At 40.1% G+C, this 20,960-nt stretch overlaps 1 protein-coding gene across 1 annotated transcript; it reads left to right on the top strand.

Moving 5' to 3' along the window:
- Nucleotides 1–75: 75 nt before the first annotated feature.
- On the top strand, nucleotides 76–17,320 carry ndufs4 (NADH:ubiquinone oxidoreductase subunit S4). Its single transcript, XM_037098500.1, has 5 exons — nucleotides 76–233; nucleotides 2,927–3,005; nucleotides 15,512–15,681; nucleotides 15,891–15,964; nucleotides 17,124–17,320. The coding sequence occupies exons 1-5, from the start codon at nucleotides 151–153 to the stop codon at nucleotides 17,225–17,227; spliced, it is 510 nt and encodes a 169-aa protein (XP_036954395.1). The 5' UTR covers nucleotides 76–150; the 3' UTR covers nucleotides 17,228–17,320.
- The last annotated feature ends 3,640 nt before the right edge of the window (nucleotides 17,321–20,960 follow it).

The following is a 20,960-nucleotide window of genomic DNA, read 5'->3' as shown; positions in this document are numbered from 1 at the left end:
GGACATGTCTCTCTGTATGTAACGAATCCCTGTAGTAAATTTAGTTGCTGGCATCAGTCCTCCTCCAGCTCTCTGCCAGCAGCTGTCTCCGTCAGCCGCTCGCACTGTTTGTCCCTTCACGGTTGCCGTACGTCAGTGTTGACAACAATCATGGCGTCCTCAATGTCACTTCTCGGCTTGGGACGTTTGTCTGTTATCAATGCAGCTTCTAAATTGGCCCTGAATCCTATCAGGTAATTCCACATTAATTGTTTATCAGTTTTGTACTCGAGCGTGATACTGTGAGTCATTTTGTTCGAAATGTTTAACTCCAAGTCGACGTAAGACGAAGGAACGAGGCCGTATGCCTGGTGTGTCACAGGCTAGTAAGCTAGCCGCCGTGAAAGCAATACGCACGTAAATGAAGCATGTTTCTGGCACTTAACTGGACACAGTGTGTGAATTAACACACTCAGCTACGTACGTGTTTGTACACTTAGTCTATATCTGTTCTGGCAAGTTGCTAATGTTAATGATATGCCGTGTCCTCTCAGCACTCGGCTAGCCAGCCAATTAGCTACCTCTTAAGTCTTAACAAGTCTAGCTAGGAATCAGTTTAAGAGCTAACGCAATTAAAGGTTGCTCAGTGCTTAATAGAACACGTACTGCATACCATTACTAATACTCCCCGAGACGGGAACTTTATTCAAAACAGACTTTGCTGAAAAGGTCATTATCACTTACTGACTCACCACAGCTAGCCTAACAGTCAACTCTTACTGGTGCCTGCAAGTAAGCTAACACTTGGTGTCAAGATAACACATCACAGTCCACGTTTGTTATGTTAAGACTCACTGCATTATTTGCTGTGACAAACACCCATCTGCATCCTGAGATAAACTTGGATGGCATACCCCTCTCATTATCCATTTAATTGATAATGTGTATACAGTGTGCACTCAAAAATAACATATCGTCGTTTAATGAGCTGCATACTACTGCACGAAGAATGCTGCGGCAAGATGTGCATGAGGTATCTTGAAGTTACATTTAATCACAGTGAAGCTATTTCTAAGCCTGTTTTACCTGCACAGATTAGTTGATCAATAAAGTCTTAAACAATTGTAACCAACATTATCTAATTAGGGAGCACCCAGAAATAAGCTGCAGTGAATGAGTTGGTGACAAGTGATTCTGCTTTTAAACATATGGCACAAAATAGGAAATTGCTTTTTTCCAGGGTTGGCTTTGAGGTGGAAGATCCACACTGTAAAATCTGATAGAAATTTTCTGTGACTTTGGCTGGCAAATACTTTGATTCAGTAATAATCTAATTTCCTGACAGTAAGAGCAGAATAATAGTTCAATGATTGGTTTCAAGTCTCATATGACACATTTTACAAGTTCTATGAAATGATCGATCCGTGCCCAGTTATTTGGTTATCATCTCAACATTGCGTATCATTTTTAAATGCAATCCACGTAAATAGTCTTCAAAACAAATACAAAATAAAAAAATTAATAGTAGCCACAGTAGTTCCGTATTCAGGTGCTGATTCAAGCATATCACAGTATTTTATTGTGTCAGTATCTGTCAGCTCTAACTAAGCATGTGGTCTAGCAGACATCAGTTTGATATCATATCACGATATACGATATGCTGACATGATTTATCCTCATGGATTTATTCATAAGCCCACAGTAGATGCTGCTCTTCATGCAGTGATTATTGCCTCATTGTTGAATTGCCCCTTTAAAAGTTTCTTTACATTACATTATGACAAAAGCAAATTTTTGTTAAATAGATGCTATCCAAAACTGACTTTATGTACATTACAGAGGCTCCTGAAATAGTGGATATTAAGGTAGGACAGGTTTAGATTTTGTTTTGTCTTACTGAATGAAAGAATGTGAAATATTGTCTTTACGCGATACATGTGTCGTCCTCAGCTTGTATTATTAGACATTGGCCTCATGAAGCACAAGATAAGGTCATAAATAATAAATGACAGGTTTGATGGCATTGTTAAGCCAAAAGATACATGCTGTTGTCCAAGTGAAAATTAGATTGTCAAGTACAGAATAAATTGTATGGCCTAAACATTAATAAAGATAAAGATGATAAGAAGGGGCTGCCTTTGATTGCTAAGACAGTTTATTGGCAGAGAAAGTTGGCTTTTGAAACAACATTTCTTTGAAGATTGACCTAAAAATATTTTCACTACTGACTGATCAGTCAATTCATAAATGTTGTCCTTGTCAAATATTATAAGTTAACTTGTAAAATGATGTGCTTCATCTGATCGGCAGATAAAAGCTCAAAGCATTTAATTTAAAAGTAGACAGTCTTTCTCATTTTTGCAGCTAAAGTAAACACATTTAAATATGTGCCATTTTTACTTGTCAAAAGACCAAAACTAAATCGGTTATCAGGAGAGGAATCTGTTCATTTTCACTACACTGTGATCAGAATAGTGTTTGTGTTTCTCTAATCAATCCTTTAACTGAAATGTGAGTGTAAAAACCAAATTATTAGAGTAAATATAAAACTCACATTATCTGGGTACGGTCTAGAATGTGATTATTTGGAATAGCCCTTTGCTGGCTCAACCATGATGGCACATTGCCGTTTTGTGACAGGACACGGCTGCACATTCACAAAGAGCTGCACAGTCCTCGCCTGACGGTTGACCACAGCCAACATTAAGCACGTCCTGTCATTAGGATGAGAGCGAGAGTCTGCCAGAGATGCACCAGACAGAACTAATAGGTGGCGGGGGGGATTCCCTCCTTGTCTCTTCCTTTTCACTGTATCCTCGCCCCACCGCTTCCTCCAAGATAGTCAGCGTTTGCAGAGTGTACTGTGTTTGTGTAATTTACCTCTTTGTTGCTTGTCTGCCTTTGGCAGGTTGTGCTTTGCGTGTAACGTCTTTCTAATGGTTTTCAGGTCTACAAGCACATCAACGTTGAGGCTGGCAGAGAAACCAGGACAAGACACGCAACTTATTACAGTTGATGAGAAATTGGTAAGAATCCCTCCCTGGTCAACGTGACACACTGTGTTTGTCTTCCAATTACTTGCCTGGAAAAATTGTTAAAAAACACTGCATCCACTGCCAACATGAGTTTGTAGTAGACAGTGGGCTTTTGTAGCAATAGGATGGTAATGGCAAATGTGTTGGTATTTCTGTGTGTGATCACAGCCCCCATTAATCTTCTCTTTTCAACTTTTGATGAAAACTAATTTAAAAAAGTTACTACTGTTTAGTTTAATCAGTGGAGTTAAGGCGAAAACTTGTTTTACTGTGACAATGTTTGATGCCACTCAGATCAGCTTTAATTTAGATATAATTCATTATGATTTGTTGTCTCCACTGGCCAAAACTAACAGTTACATTTTATTTTTATTTTTCTAAAGCATCAACAACAATAAAACAGTTTATGCCATCTACACTTTTCCAGCTCTAGAGCTGGTTATGGCCACTGATTCCCAGATGCAATTTACCGATTCGATTTCTTATTTGAGGTGATTCAACTAAATATTGATTTGATTTAGAATATATTAGTTGTAAATCCCTGTTGTCATTCAAATTGAGTTTGATTTGAATTTGAAATCCAGTTATTTTAAACCAGCCCTATCCAGCTCACAGTTTGTCATTATTCAGTCACTTCGAACAACACAATTGTAAGTTTCCGTTTTCATTGACATTACAGTTAGTATTGTTGGGTCTCTACCAAACAGACAGGCATCTGTGCAGCTCTACGGTGCTTCATTATAACGCTGTTTTATCACTCATTTGACATTGATCAAAACATAGCTGCTTTTTGTGATTTGGATATTACACTGAGCCATATTGCGATTTTGATTAGATTTTGAATAATTGTGTAGCCCTTATGCTTTGTATTAAACATGTTGTATGTTTTAATAGGATTTATCAAACTAAGTTTTCTCTTCTTATAAAACGTTTTCATCGCTTGTGGAATTTGAATCAGTTTGTGATCATAAACACAAGAAACCAGGTTACACAGGAAATTAGGTACCATGTTTACACTCAAGTAACTTTGATACTATAATTAAAATGTTCACCCAAAACACTGACAAACAGTGAAACCTTGTATAGTCGAAACCAATACTAAGAGAGGCTGTTTTGACTTTCTGCACTTCTGCTGCTTCTGCAATACTTGTCTGTTTGAAGTCTTTGTCATTCTTGATGATGATTAGTCGATAAACAGAAAATGAATTTACTTATGAATCTACTGCTTTGATCAAAAAAACAAACAAACTCTGTCTATCTTTATGCAAAAATGCCAAACTTCCAGTTTTTCCTGGTCTTCCACTGTGACGAGGTACAATTGTTTTCTATTTTACATGATTGCAAACGCAATATATTTTAGATATTTGGCTATTGTTCGGACCAAACAAGCAAGCTTTAATCCTGTATTTTTCTCAGTGTACCAAGTGGTTGTAGACTACTTCCATGGCTTTGTTTAATGATTTTCTGTCTGCAATCGTACAAATGAGCACACACCATATTTCTTAAAGCAATTGGACAAGTTTCAGTTAAATATATGTAATTACATTCAGTTCACAGGTCAATGGGTTACTACGAAGTCATTGTTTAGAATGTCCTTTAATATGAAGTATGTGGTACAGCTGTATTTAGCTTTAAGTTTCCTGGGACAGGTTCTTTGTTGCTTCTTTTCATTAAGTTCTGAAGCGCAGCTTAAACAGCAATAATCATTTGAAGTGATGAAGATTAGAAATGTACCAACTGTACAAAACAAAGGATGGTCTTTTGAAGTGAACGCTTTGTCATTAAAAGGCAAAGGAGATAGGAGATAACGGAGAAAGAGGGAGTTTAGGGAGAATGTGGGAGTCTGTTGTGGACTCGTTTGGGGGGGGGGGTTGCTGTGTGTGGGCAGCGTCAGTGCGCTTTTGTTCCAGAGCAAAGCTGACCATACTGGCAGACAAACCTTTGGCTGGGCGGAGTGTCTGTCTCTGTCCTCTCAGTAGGGGCCACTGAGAGGAACAGCAGAGGAGAGGAAAAAAAGGGCCTCTAAAAAATGGGGAGGGGGTGAAAGAAAAGAAGCTTGCATGGAAAAAAGTTTGTGAGACACCCTGAGACTCACGAAAAAGACAGTGGCCACTTCAGTGTTGTCGGCCACAGAGGTTCCTTTGTGGCATGCTGTTGCTGGCGACGGCGGGAAGTACTCTAATGCTCACCCAGACAGGCCGAAAAGAGAGGCCCTCAGCTGTTTACAGTACAGTGGTCTCCGTCTCACATGGAAGAGGGCAATGAGAGCACTCTCCCTTTTGGGCATTCAGCATATGTCAGCACGCTAGTCATTCATCAGGCTGTCAATAAGTGTGAATTGCTTTCTGGTTTGACCGATCAAACAAAGGTCTCGATCCACTGAGGGGTTATGTGGGGTTCGCACGCTGTCTCCCTTTCTCTCAGGCAGCCTGAGGAGGAAAGTGGTGTGCCGGTTTTTCTGTAGTGAACATTTCTGAATAACCTCGTTTAGATGAGGTTGCATTTTGGCTGGTGCAAATGATATTTTGCGAATGCGCTCCAAAAATCTCTGCCTGAATATTTGTGTGACACTCATTATCCTGTCCTTCGTTCTCGTCTGTCCAGAAAAATGCAAGCCTTGCAGGAACTTCCGTCTATGCAGTTTGTTTGGCCGTCTCCATTACAGGTAAATTTAGGCGATGAAGGGCGAGAATCTCCTGCAGGTCAAATATATAAATTCATCCAGTAAATAGGGTTTTTAATCGCATTTGTGAACAATTTTACTGAGGGCTGCAGACAGAGAAATCATGGGAACTGCATTGATAATTGATTAGTTATAAAAGAGGAAAGATGGGCTGATCAATTGTTATTATAAAAAGACTACAAAAAGCCACTAAAGCTGCATTTCAACAAAGATACAACGCTTAAAGAGGGATGGGAATTAAGAACCAGAACTGTTAAGAACTAGTTCCAAATTGTTCAAACTATCAGAATAATATGCCTCCGATGCCTCAATAAGAATCAAACTGATAAGCAGATAAAGGAATGTTAGTACCAATGACATGTTATCGATTTCAATCCCAATTCTTAACGTAGGCATGGTTGTTACTGGGGCAGTTAGAAAACAACAAACAAGATTTTTTTTAGTCTTGAGAAGCTGTGTTTGTTCACTGACACACTTTAACATTTACCAAACATTTCCTGCCAGACTGACGTCTAACTACTAACCTTTCCCTCCTGCTCCACTTGCATTCACTGTTAATTTTTCTGCTGTCTTCTCGCAGTCATCTGCCAAACCACACGCTCCTTTTGCTTACTAAGTGATGGTCAATGACGTCAGATGTTTCATCTTCATTCTTCTCTGTAATATTACAACAAGAAGACAAGCTTTGTTTGAGAAATGGCTGCAGGTGGCAAAACAAACCAGTCAGGTCAGAGAGACTCTGACCTTTAAGCAAACCAAATCAGGCGTTGCTGCAATGAGGGTTGTGCGGCAGTGTGGGAATGTCATTCCATGGCCTGTTCGTGTGACGCAGTGTTGCCAACAAAAAGCACCTAAAAGCAGTTTCCTAACCGCCATTAAATGATAATCTGCAATGTTGCTGTTCCTACGAGTGATTCTGTGTCCAATTTTATGGATTTGGAAAAAACATTAAACAACATGATGCGAACTCATGCACAAGCCCAAACCAAAGTGAATACAAGTAAAACATGATGTTACACAGAGAGATTTCCACTGAGTTCCCCCTGTGGCATTTCCCCAAGCTACTAACACACACAGACTGACCTGATCTACTCTGCCTTGACAAAGGACTATCTGTAATTTAGTATGCTGATCCATATTGACAGATATAAAAAAAAAAGGTCAAATTGAGTGAAATCTCATGAAACATTACGTTACATGTGACTGACCACCGCAAAATGATATCTGGTATCTCCAAAAGATGATTCTGCTTCAACCATTTAGCCACAGTTTCTGTGTTTCTTTATGGCACCCCCTTTGGTCTGTAAGCTACACACTAGCTCATCCAAGACTGCTGATTTCACCATTAAGCCTGATTCCATCTGGCTGCAAGTGACTGCTCAGCTCGCTCAGAACCTCAACATAGGAGCAACAAGAAAAAAATGTAATTGATGTAACTGAGTGATTCTATTGGTCCCCTCCACAACTTACACCAGTGGAAATCCTGCGATACAAGTGCCCGGTAGTAACTGGAGGACAGATGAAGTTAGCAATAGCTGGTGAAGATAATGCAGTAATCTAGGGCCTAAAGATTTAAACATTACCCTTAGTAGTCAGTGCAGACAAAAAGTAGAGCTTAAAGAAGAATGTATATTGGATTTGTTTTTTTCAAGTGGACAATAACAACTCTGATAATCTCACTCTGTATCTGATGGATGTATTTACAAACCAATTTGGCAAAAATGTCACATTTGGTTTTGTTTTCTGAGCAAAAATGCCAGACTTTGCTAGTTCTTGCTTCTAAACTGTTCACACGCTATGATAGTGTCACAAAGGGCTTTAGGAAATTTCGACGGGTGTCCTTTTATGAAGACACTAATGTGTTTATTAAATAATGAAAACAGTTTGCTGCAGCTCGACGGACCTCATATTTCCCTCTTAATTTAAATGAAAAACCTGGCCGAAGTTTTAGCTTTTTATGTCCAAGACTTTGAAGACATTGTCTGAATTTCAGAAATAATGCCAAACCAATAGACCTGCGTGATGGAGCTTCAGTGTTCCCCGGAGTGCCCATGCCGACCTGCTTTTGTTTGTAATTACTGTTTGATTAAGCATGCTGGGCAGCTCCCAGGGTCCGGCTGGCCGGCCAGTGATACACAGCTTTACACGGAATGTCTGCGACCTCCCTCAATTAGAGTCGGGTTTGCTTTACTCTCTAACCCTCTGCAGAAACAACTGCTGTTAGTTAAAACCACAGCAGCTGCCTCAATATGCAATAATCCAATATCTCCCGCGTATGGCTAAGTGTGTGAGCGTCTGCCCCTCCTACAGCAGGGGCCAAGTGTGCTCCCTTTCTACACATAAAGACAACACCATAATCTTAAAGCGCTTGTGAAACCTTGTTATAGAGTTCTCTAAAGGCACGAGGGTTTTACGAGACAGAGGAGGACAGTTATTAGGGTGTGGGGAATTGAGGGGGGGAGGAGTGAGGAAGACTAGGAGAGGAAGAGAGTATGAAATTGGTATGACCATTTGATGCTTTGCGTGTTGTTTGCCAATTCAAAATCTTTTCTTGCAAATTTTTCGAGCACAGAGCTCGCTTGGCAAGTAACGTCACATCTGGACAAAAGATGTTTGGTTTGATTGGGGTTGAGTGTAAAGGCAGGTTGTTGCTTGTTTTTGAAAGACCCAAATTGAAATCAGATTGAAGGATCCTGAGTCAGTCAGTCAAGATTTATCTTCCAGATAAATCAGAAAACATCCTGATATAGAGGTCACTCAAAGGAAGCTGGTCAACACAAGATCATCCTCAGCTCTGTCCAATTGGACACGCCAGTTTGCTTTGTGACACTCGAGAACTCAATTTCCGCTAAATGTAATGTGTGACTGAGTGTTGTTAGCCAGAAGACTCTAAACCACCGTGACCTCAGACAGGTATTTACTTTCACATGCTGAAACTGGAAAGAAATCAGCACGAAGACACAGATTCCCAATAAAAATCCAGCAGTCCCAACCATGAGGATATATTTAGCACAGGCACAGGTTTAAGTCTGCAGCACAGGGGTGTATATTCTCTAAGCCTGTCTAGCCTCAGACACACAGTGACCTACAGTGGAGCAGACCACATTGACCACCCCACCCCCCCTTCCCCTCCCTCTCATCCTACTCTCCCACCCTCCCTCCCTCGCACATAGACAACTTAAGTGTCTGTTTTGTCTGGTTGCCCTCTCATATGGCGTACTTATGCAAAAAAAAAATAAAAAATCTTGTGGCTCAAGTTTTGAGTAGTGGGTCAGAGGATGTTGGTCTTTGAAGAGTGCCAGACAAGAGGCTTTATCATGTATCATCCACTAAATAGTATTTCATTCATTAACACTCTCTTCCATAGAGACTAAGCCTCTTAAGAGGACTCCTCAGCACTGTCAGCGCTGGGTAGTTTTAGGAAGTGTCTAGCTGCTAAGTGTTATGTTTGCAGAGCGGATAAAAAGAGGCTTGCTACTTCTGTTTGTCTACACGTCCCGTTTGTTCATTAGTTGTAAGCCAGCAGCTCCTCTTGAGTTTCACAAACTAGTTCTGGTGTCTCCCAACTAAGTCTGTGACTTTCACTTTTTTTTCTTGTCACTCCAAAAAAACAAAAAAGCTAACTTTTATCATTTATAATCCAGTTACGTCAGGTTACCACCTGATTTAAGTAGAGGGGACTAGGCGGAGGTCATGCTCTCTACTGAGTGTCATTCTTGTTTGTGTTGCATTTTGAATTTTATAAAATACATAACGTGTGTATTAGAGCTGTAGTGATAAGTGTTTTTACTCCATTAGCCGTAGCTGGAATCTTGGATAATGAGTTAAGAGTTTGTCTTTTTTTGGTTGGGAATACTTTTAACTTTAAAAACTCTATAATGAAAATCATTTTAGTCTTTGACAAAACAAGACATTCTCTGATCATCAGCTCTGGGAACTTATGATGGGAAAATGTCAGTATTTGCTGAAACTGACCGAATGATTAATCCACAGATTAAGAAAATAATTGGTTAATGAGTTATGAACACAATCATTAGTTGCAGCCTTAATGTGCGCAACTGAATGATGAGTATTGTTGTACTGTTTTTAGGCTGCTACTAATGTATAATCATTCAAAAATGTTTCTACTTTTCTACTATTTTTTCTTTGATTCATTGTTTGCATTATATAATCAGATACTTATTTCCAGGGGGAAATTTTTACAATTGTCAAATTGAATTAATGTTGAAAGACAATTGTGACCACTGCCACTGGTTCCCAGAGTTTAAGGAGACGTCTCATATTGCTTGTCTTGTCTGACAGTAAAAAAAATTCACATAATCATGAAAAAATACACAAAACGGAGAGAAAGGAGCACACAAGTTTTCCTTAATAACTTTAGTATTTTTAGGTTTTGGGTTGTTCATGAAGAAACAGAAATCTTTCAGCGCCTGTCTTTTACATGCCGTCCAGCCAACAAACAAATAAGCGTGTATACATCCGACATCTTCATAAATGGCTCCCTCCTCTATCCCCCTGTTTCCGATCCTTGCAGGTATGTGTAATGTGAGAGTCGTGATGACCCTCTCGCCTGCTGCTTCTTGTTCTCCAGGGTTGAACCACTCCCACACATGGACAGGCAACATAATATTTGTTTCTATTAGAGACGCCCCCTATGTCCAATCAGTAATTGGCACGCTTTCTCCACTTCAAAGACGTCTGAAGGTGGGAACCGGCAGAGGCTGATGAGTGAGGCTCTTGGTCTGGGTGTGAGCTGGACAGTGGGGGGTTAAGGGTGATGTGTTTGGGCTTTCACCACATGCTGACTCAACATGATTCAGCTCGGCCGACCTCGTGACCCCTTCTGGCTGCCGAGCTGCAGTTTTGGCATATGGATGTTCGTGCTATAATAGGCTGGACCATACTTCTGTCATGGCTGTCACTGTGTCCACCATTACCCCTAACAATGTGGCAGTGACACTGGAAATGTTCAGTGTGAGCTGATCATGCAAAGACATTCTTTATTTGTTTGTTTGTTTGGTTACTGCACTAACAGGAAAATACACTGTGCCTCAGTTTACATTAGTAAACCCTAACAAGTCTTAAAATAAGGACTGCCACCACCAGTGTGTTTAGACAGTTTTACCTTGTATCTGGGCTATTTTCCTAGGAATAAAAGACGTGTCTGCAACTAATGATTTCTTTCATCGTTGATTAATTTGTTCAATGTGTTTTTCCTATCAGGAAAATAATCCTTTAGTCTTTTGTTATGTCTTTTGATGACCTAAACCCATATAGACTCCAGTGATGAAAAAACAGAAAATCCCCACATTGTAGAAGCTTGAACCAGATGATGTTCGGTCTACTTGCTTCAATTAAATTAAATCAAACAGTTATTAAACAAGTTCACAATCAAATCTTCACTTAAAATAAATCAATAAATTATTTCAGTCTGGTTATGGATGGTTATTCATTAAAACTGCTTTTGTAAGTCTAACGCAGTCCACATTTCTGGTTTATTGGACAGTTGATCATTTTCACATCTATTGTTTTAGCTGCCCAGAGTCATTGCAAGAACAGATGTTAACTTCCTCTTTATGGTTTATTTTAGCGTTAAAATAATCCTCTTTCTCTAAATGAGCACAGAGGGAGTATCAAGTGAATGAGTGAAAAAAGACTGAGCTGCTCAGTTCACTAAGTGAGCGAGCAGTAATGTATTCAGAGGATAAAATCCGTATATATGTATCTCTTATTTCAAGTCCCCATCTATATTTTGCCAAACCCCAGGATGCTCCGAGTACCACGGCACGAACCGCATTTCAAAACTTCCCGTGCAATTGATATTTTCGTCAAAACTGTCCCTGGGTAAAAACACTCATCGCATTTGTGTAGACTTACTTTACAGTTTTTTCACAGATACATCCAAAAGCATTGCCTGGTGCCTGAGGAGACATTTTCTTACTGGAAAACCACTTTTGAGCGGTGGGAAATGTGGACATTTACCTGCAAATCATCTAAAACTGACAAGTTGCGCTGAATGACACCGGGACTGTAGGACAGTTTAAGAGTCCAGTGAAGTCATAGAGGAAGATGTGTTCTCCTGATTTCTGTCAACCACATCTCCAGTTTCTTTGATTTACTCAGTTCTTCTTGGTGTTGTTGCTCTTTCGAAGCTGTGTCCCCTGGTTTGAAAATAGGTGCTGAGGAGAGATTTGTGGGTGGGGTTTAGAGTGACGACGTCACCTCATGGATGAGAGCGACGCAGCTTGACATGTTGTTGGAAGTCGACCTACAGAAGTAACAGCTCTTAAAGGAATAGTACTGTGCTGGTTCCACTTTGGTTTGGATTTAACAAATGAGATGTTAATTGGTGAACTTCAAAGTTATATTATATACAATCTGTATGGCATCCTGTATAAAGATATTTTTAGGGAAAGTCACACCAACTGTTTGCGGTCTTTAATGCTAAGCTAAGATAACCGGTTCCTGTCTCTAGTTTCATATGTAACAGACAGACAGCTAACTCCATTTAAGCCAGGTTTCCACCCAACTTTCAGTCTCATGAACTACTTTTTAAGACACTAAAAGGTTGTCTGCATTTCCATGGTGGTGTAAAGACCCACAATGATTAGGCGAATCAGCCGGCTGAGGAATAGAAAAACAACAGCTGTTATTACGCGTCATTTTTGAGCTCATCAGTCCATGTGTAGAATGGTTCCTTCTGTATCTTTATGTTGAGCTGTCGAAGCACAATAACCAAAAAAAAAACAATCTTGTTTGTAGCTGCAGATTTTTAAAAATGGTGGCTAAAATATAGGCTGCGAGTACCCGACCAATCAGAAAACACTGCCATCCCTACCCCCACTTTACGATGAATATGATTAATCTGAGAACAGTTTGGAACAAATGTTTAGACTTTGGTGTCACACCTCAGCCCCCCTATACCCCAAAGAATAAAAATATTCACTGTACTACTCTTCTTGCTTTTTTAAAATCTCATTATTCCCTTCAGTTTTTTACCGCTTAAGTATACCGAGATCTTTGAATCTTGTTTACACAGAAATCCTCTACCCCAGGTCTCTGCTGGAGCATTAGGGGTACCAGCTTTCAGCATTCTGGTGGGCCCAGTGGCCCCACAGCGACAAGCCCCTATGCTCTTTATTTGGCACGTAGCCTGGAGGTGTCAGAAATATCGACACGCTTTCACGTGACGGAGACTTTGCCAGCCTTTTTCCCCCCTTTCTTAAGCCCGGCATTCTGCCTGCCCAGCCAGGTATTGTAGGGCCCCGTGAAGGCCCTGTGAATAGTGTCAAACTTGATAGTTCTCATTTTGCTTCCTGTACGTGGCAGAAGAAAAAGTGCCCACCGTGTGGGTTTTCCTTTTGTGATGGCCCTCTCTAGTCTTCCTGGGAACACACCACATTCCAGCCACAATCATTCCCTTTGTGAATCTGGGTATTGTGGGTGAGCCTGTTATGCCGATAACCCTACTAGCTTTCAGTGTAATGCATGCAAGTATCATAGAAGTCTAGACTCGTATTTTTGCAAACAATGCCAGATAATGAGCAGAGTGTTCTTAGTGATTTGGCAGAGCTTTTGTTTTGACACATCCTCCCTCATTCATGAAGGACCTTTTGTGCTCATCCACGCCGAAGATGTGATTTAAGGTCTGCTACATCTGGACAAATTATTGCACCAGTTTACCATACGTGGGCCTCATGTGTCAGTTATGGTTTATGTAACGTACATACGCGCAACCATAGTCTGACCTGCTAATCCCAAGGGTATAATTTCTAATGCGTCTCGAAGAAGGATTGTCATGCATCTATCCCCCAGAACAGACCAGACCAACTACTAAATGTTTCAGACCGCAAATTTGATTTTTACCTTAACTTAGTTTTGTACATGTTTTTCTTTTCCCCTTGATTCACAGCTGTGAATGTGTTACGGTTTACTGTGTACAAAGCATTTTAATGGTTCCCGTGTTTCCTCCGAAACTCCCAGGAAGTTTTTCTTACCTCTCAGTTTTTGGAGCACAGATCTTTTGAACATCTTCCATTGAGAATAAATTATATCCTGCAGACATCGACCTATTAAACATCTTTGATTACCTGCCGCAGGCTCCAAGACGAAAACAAAAAACCCTGGCACCTCATTTTGCTGCTCTCTCACACTGTCTTGTGTGTTATTGTGTCATGAACCGTCCACCATTACCCCCTTTGGGTGAAGAGAACATGTTTTCTTCCTCTCTGTGACAAGAAGGAATTGTTAAGGTTAAGTAGATAGGGCAGCCGGAAATAATTACCAAGCACTTGTGAAGTTTTTTTCCCCCCTCTTTGTTCGTCCTTTCCCTTTCATTTTAACCATCTTTTCAATGTGCAGATCTTGTTTATGATTAAATTCAGACTGCCTCTAAGCATAGCAAAAAGATATTTCACTGAAACAAGCAGTAGCTTAGCAGTTGGACCTATAATTTACTGGGTTTAAATACTGCTGGAATCTCCTTTGCCAAAAGGAAAGGCGGGCTTTTGTGTGGGGTTCATGCAAAACGACCCCCTTTCTACAAATCAACTGGCAGATGACAGACAATGATGAAAATTTGATTCTTTGAAGTTGTATTGGCCATTGAAATGTGTAAAATTCTTGTATTGAAAGGAGAGCGCTCTGGAAAGCCCTCAGTCTTGGGTGGCTGGTGCCTGCGTGCTGGGAGGTTCGTCTGTGTTTTGTCGCCGACTTCCCATTGCTTGTTTGCTAATTCCCTGAAGAATTGGACCAGATCCTTGATCGGAGCTTGAAGGGGCTCCAGTTGCTCAGGAATATGCATTTAGTGCACCCAAAGGCCCCTCCTCCTCCTCTTGTCACGCTGGCCTACTTTCTGATGGTCTGGAATAAATCACCTCAAGTATTAGACATTAATTTCATCCACCTCGATGCAAACGAGTATGAATAACAACATGAAGATGGCTTTATTCCATTTTTCTTTTTTGTTCTTGGAGTCCTCGTTTCGTTTTTCCATTGCTGTCATTCAGTTATTGCACATAAATTAACACCGATTCCTGAGCACTCCTGAAAATGCCCTCAGTTGTGAACAACAGATCCCAACAACAATAAAAACACAATCCAAACTTAGAGTTAATTTTATTGTACTTGCAAAAATTGCTCACTCTTTGAATTGTTCATGTTTTATTTGTTTCTCTGATGCTGAAGTTGTATTTGAGCTTTTTTTCTTGCCCTGATATTTAAACGGGGAAATAAATCTCTACAGATTTAGAACAAGAATATAAAACTTCTTTCTGCTTTCACAACAAAGTACTTTTTTATAGCCACTGAACATTTTCCCAATCCCATTTCTCTGACGGTAAGAACATGTTGTCAGAGCTTCAAGTTATATTTATTAACACCTGCAAGCTCACTTTCAGATGACCTTTCCTGACAGACGCGAACACACATGTCTTTTCGTGAACTCTTAATCTTTGCAAGGAAAGAAAAAAGACATAAGTTACAGAGTTTAATCAAAGGCAGAAAACCACGCGCTGATCTGCAACCAAAAACATGTCAAGTTATTTTCATACACACAGAAGTAGAAATGGGGAGCTTTGACTGCTCAGTTGAAACCTGTAAGATTATGGGTTATAAAGTTGATGCACTTTACAAATATTTTTGATCCACTGTCATTTTAAAGATCTTCAACACATCAGCTGTTACGTATGTTTGTAACATGGGATTGATCTGAATAGACGATGTTAATTCCTGATACTCTCCGGTGTGACAAAGCTTCGTTAACTGTCTACTGTGAGTTACACTTCGGTGAGCTGTATTTCTGTTTGCCCCTCAGGACATCACCACTTTGACAGGGGTCCCAGAGGAGCACATCAAAACACGTAAAGTTCACATCTTCGTGCCCGCCAAGACGGCCATGCAGTCAGGAGCCAACAACAAGAAGTGGAAGATGGACTTTGATACCAGAGAGCGCTGGGAGAATCCTCTGATGGGCTGGGCTTCAACGTAAGAACCTCCGAGCTGAGTCTGCTCACTTCAACAGCACATAAACAGAAACCAGATCAGGGTTTTTTCTGTGTGTGTTTCAAGACTTTTGTTTTATTTTTAGCACATTATTTTTACTATGAAGTTAAATTATTTATATAGCCCAAAATTGCTAATTAGCCTTAAAGCGTTTTTACAATCTGTATGACATCCTTTTTTCTGCTTTTCAGCGCTGATCCCTTATCCAACATGGTGATGTCCTTCTCCACTAAGGAAGATGCCATTGCTTTTGCAGAGAAAAATGGTTAAGAATTTTTTTTGATACGCTTCCACTAATCATGGCCAATTAGACACACACACCATCCCTTGAGTATCACTGAAATATAATCAGGGGAATTAACACTGTTAGACATTTAAATAAACACAATTTAAATACATTTAACTATGATTAGATGTATTATTAGCACAGTTAAGAGCCATGGTAAGTCAATCGGAGGCTTGTGACGCTGAAGTGAGGCGGTTGCCAGTTTTGCTGCACCGACTGCATCAGAGAGTGATTTGTTCTGTGCAGGAGTGAATTGGATTTCATCTGGATCAATGTGCACTCGTAGCCAAAATCTCTAAAATAGTGCCAGTAACAGCATGAATACATTATGATGTCAAGTATAACTGGAGCACATGTGCATCCTCAATGGTATATGAAAAGCTTTTGTTCATTTATTTAATTAACAGAAATACTGTTTGCGTGAACTGTACATTGAATGTGTGACAGTGAACCCTCTACATGTGAGAAGCTGCAGTTTATGCTCAGGAAAGATAAATTATTGAAGTGCTTGAAATCTTGATTGTATAATTTTTTCCAGCAAGTACGTGAGTCCAAGCACTGACGCCATACCACATAATTTAGAAATGGGACCCTGCTATTTCTCAGCTAGCGCCGTTAGCTCTGCTTAACGTTACACACGTTACAACCACTGCTTTTAGAGCGGCAAAGAAGAGGTTGATGTCAGTAGAGTCAGACAGACGAATACCCAGTATTGGACTGATACTGGGTATCAGCTGATACCGAGGTATTGGAAACAGTATCGGGAAGGAAAAAAATGACATCGGAACATCTCTACTTTTAACAAATCAAATAATCAATTACGAAGAGAATCCTTTTGGTTACCAGAGAGCTTTAAACAGTCGCATCTGAGTTAAAGTGAAACGTAGTTGATGTATTTTTTCCAGCTAACAGAGAGTTCCCTTCACTCAGAGGACTGAACCATCTGGCAGTTTGTTGAAACTAAGCAAAGGAAACTGGCTTTCTCTGTTTATTGCACCATGAAAGTGATTAGTGCAGTTCTGACTACATGCAGCCTGTTGATGTCTCCAAAACACCTCATTGTGGTTGGAACTCATCCAAAGTGAATATACGTGATGTTCTCGGGCCTCATCACTTATTCTCGTGTTTGTCCTTTCAGGCTGGAGCTACGACATAACGGAGAAGAGGAGCTCAAAGCCCCGAGTGAAGTCCTACGGAGCAAACTTCTCCTGGGACAAGAGGACCAGGAGGTCTGCTAAGTAAACTGAAGACGCCCATCTGTTCGTCAGCTTGACCTCAGTGTGTCCCTTTATCATTCTCGTCAATAAATGCATAATTATATAATTGTGAACTAAACATTTTGGTCATTATCGCTTTTTTTCTTCTAACACTCACCTCATTACTGACTACCCAATGTGGTCCACACGATTAATGAAGTGTTTGTTTCTGTGAGTCAGCGACACAAAGGAGAACATATTATTACAATTAGAACCTGTTTAAACACAGTGATAAATATATCCACCTGGTTACCCTGGATCATTTCAATGTTTGGAGAACTGCCTGACTGGAACCGTCTTCTTTTACTAAAATATGTGTTTTATGACCATTTTCTTAAAATATTAACTGTCACTGCTATTTTTAGAGAGACCTGCAACATTAACATGTGATTCTGATTTCTTTGGTATTATTCATCTGTAAGTACCTGGCGTTGAGCAGCAGTTAACAAATACTTCAAATGATTAATTTTGTCTTCAGAAAATGAAATAATGATCACAGGTGAGAAGCTAAAATTAAGGATTTTGCTTGTAAAATAACTGAAAACCTTTTAATAGATTTTTTCAAAATAGTTGGCAACTGACAGGGTGTCTGCAAGTCTGTCAAAAAAAAAGTTTAGTAATATATTAAATATTAACGGTGTTATACACAACATTTAGAGACATCTGTCAATTACAACATTAGAAGAAAAAAAAGAAAAAAAACAATATTGGTAACTATCATTGGTTAATAAACTATCATGCCCACTCTAGCCTTTAACATTATGTACACAACAAGTTACTCTTAGCAGCTTGTAGCACTTACCTCACACACAAACCAGCCCGGCTACTAAAACAAAGAGCAGCGAAGCTTGGATTACAACACACACACAGGAAGTGGTCAGGATACCATGACACCAATCATTTTAAGTATATAAAAGCCTTTATAGTGTTTAATTTGTGAGATCTTAATTGCCACAAACAGTTTATCTAATTTCCGAACCATTACTCCAAATCTTTATTTCCCAAAATGGGTCAAGCCACATTCCTGATGTTACTTACATTTAAAACGGCCTCTAAACCTGATGTGGTATTTTTAGCTTTTACTTCCTCTTACCTTTTGGCAGAATGTAGACTTACCCAACTCACTCTTAGAACCATAATCCTACATTAAACCTACCTCTGCACGGGACCATGTGATAGATACCTTGGAGGTTACCTGAAACGCTTGAAAAGTAAAGAAGAAAAAAATGATGGCTTGTCCAAAAAGTGAGAAGTAATCTTGAAAAGATCTTGAAAAGCATCAAAGTGTCTGATGCCTGTAGACACTCAACTGATACCGATACAAGTTTTCTGGGGCTGTGCATTAAACCATCGAATAAAAATAACAAGTTTGGATCAAGTTTTAAGGCCTTTTCATATATCCAGATATATGGTTGAATTCCAAATGGTGAAGTAAATGGAGATTTTTAATGCAGGAGAATTAGTCTTTAGTTATTAATGTGGGTGTGTTTAAAGTGAAACTCTTGCCAAAAAATGCAACCTAGGCTTTTTTTTTTTTTTTATAAATGTATGTGAGTCAAACCTTTGTGTAAAAGCATAATTATGACAAAAGAGGCACTTTCAAGATTTACTGTATTTTTGTTTTTGGGTCAGAGACTTGACTCATTTTCAGTGGGAGTGCATGGGGCACTTTTACGCTAGCATCAATATGGCAATTTTTTAAACACTAAGAAGGCTCGAAACAACAGGAAAGTTTGCTCGTAGTACCACCAGGGTCTCTACACATGAACACAAGCATTGAAAACATTTTTTGTGTACACAACGTTTACTACAAAGAGAGTTTTTGGACAACTCACATTGGCAGATGTTTCCTCTGCTCGTCGCCGTCCTGCCAGTGAGAAGTGTCGATCTCAGAATGCAACGTAACATGGAGCACAGTTCAGGTGGACCACTCCTAAAGCTAAGATCCACATAAATGTACAGATAATTCGTTGTTTTGTTGTTAGCGAAAAACAATATTGACCTTGAAGTTGAAAAAGGAGCCTCATATAAGAAACAATACTAAAATCAAAGGCTGAAAAAGTCAGGTGAGATATCACGTTGCGTTGTTGTCAGAAGACAGCAGCGTTCCACCTTAACTGTCCTCCAGGTTATGTCACATTCGGAGATCAATACTTCTTGGCTGCCATGACTGCAGCTAGAGGAACAAGCCACTGCTAACGTGAGTTGTTCAAAAACTCTCTTTTTAGCAAACGCTGTGTACACAAACAATGTTCTCAATGCTCTGGTTCATGTGTAGAGACCCTGGTGATACTGCGAGCAAAGTTTCATGTTGTGTCGAGTCTTCTTAGTGTTTTAAAAAAAGAGATTTTGATGCTATTGCTAATTTGCCCCAAGCACGTCAAAATGAGTTTGACCCTAAAACAAAAATAAAAAACGGTAAATCTTAAAAGTGCCTCTTTTCTAATTATGCTTTTACACAAAGGTTTGACTCATATACATTCACAAAAAAAGCCTAAGTTGCATTTTGGTGAGAGTTTCACTTTAACATGAAGCTCCTACCGAGAAAGGCCTCAGTCTTGTTATTGGCCTGAAAACGAAGTTTCTCAACCAGAGAACAAAACAGTTAACTGTGCTGAGATCTTTGGAAAAGCCATAAATTCTTTGAAATGCCCAGCTATTCACACTTGGCAGTGTATTGGTTGCCAGCGCTTGTTTATGGTCTTTGTGTTCAGTAAACAGTGGTGTTACTCTGCGCCCAGTCCCAAACTGCGTGACTGCACTGATATTCACACACCAATCATGGGCGCCTAATTGGTATAGCCCTTCGTTAATTAACGCACTGCGTTGCAAATCTTTCACAGCCTTGCGCTCGCTATTTATTTTGTTCTGTCCCTCGGCACATCAAAAGGGCCGATCTGATATGAGCGTAATGGTCCATCTGAACGTCGGGACATGAATGACAGCATGTGTTGCTTTCCCCCTTTGAAATCCTCTCGGAGAAAAGCAGCAGGGAAAAACGCACTTGGCACAACTTTGTATCATAAAAAGTTGAAAGCATTCCACCAGTCTTGGCCTATAAGCACAGTGATGTATGTGAAATGAGAATGGCGGCGCAGCGGCATTGTTCAAAATCATCATTACAACGCAAATAGCATCAGAGTTACAACTGCTGTGATCGGTCGGGACAGTTAAAAAACTGTAGAAACGATGTCTGTGTTGGCAGCGATGGAAATACACATTACATTTAAAGTGTGCCGACGTTGGTCATTTATTTGTAAGTAATTCAGTATTGTCGTATGTAAAGGCTCAGATCACTTTAAGTACAAAACGTTCAGTTTCTTACCATCATCATCAAAACATGCATTTGCTGAGACGTTTTGATATTTACGGTACAACACAGATGCATGTCATTTTGTCTGCGGTGCTCAGAAATTACATTTAAAAGAACTGGCAGTGGGGCTGTAGCTCAGCGGGTAGAGCAGGTCGACTAGTGATCGAAAGGTCGCTAGTTCAAATCCCGGCTCAGGGCAAGGCTGAGCTGCATGTCGAAGTGTCTTTGAGCAAGATAGGGGCCCTGCGATGAGCTGGCGACTTGTCCAGGGAGTACCCTGCCCTCGCCCTGAGACAAGGCTGGGATTGGCTCCAGCAGCAACACCCCGTGACCCCATGGAAAGGGATAAGCGGTTACGGATCATGACATGACATGACATGACAGAACTGGCAGTGCTTTAGATTAG

This window comes from Acanthopagrus latus, chromosome 5 (assembly GCF_904848185.1).
Source record: "Acanthopagrus latus isolate v.2019 chromosome 5, fAcaLat1.1, whole genome shotgun sequence".
NCBI lineage: Eukaryota > Metazoa > Chordata > Actinopteri > Spariformes > Sparidae > Acanthopagrus > Acanthopagrus latus.
The sequence above is the reverse complement of the archived record's forward strand: the minus strand, read 5'-3'. Positions and strand labels throughout refer to the sequence as shown.

Bases quoted from the DNA above. Each gene is read 5' to 3' on its own strand.
- ndufs4 (XM_037098500.1), top strand. From the start codon at position 151: ATGGCGTCCTCAATGTCACTTCTCGGCTTGGGACGTTTGTCTGTTATC. The intron at 15,682-15,890 runs GTAAGAACCTCC...TCTGCTTTTCAG, and splicing joins CTGATGGGCTGGGCTTCAAC to CGCTGATCCCTTATCCAACA. The intron at 15,965-17,123 runs GTTAAGAATTTT...TTGTCCTTTCAG, and splicing joins TGCTTTTGCAGAGAAAAATG to GCTGGAGCTACGACATAACG.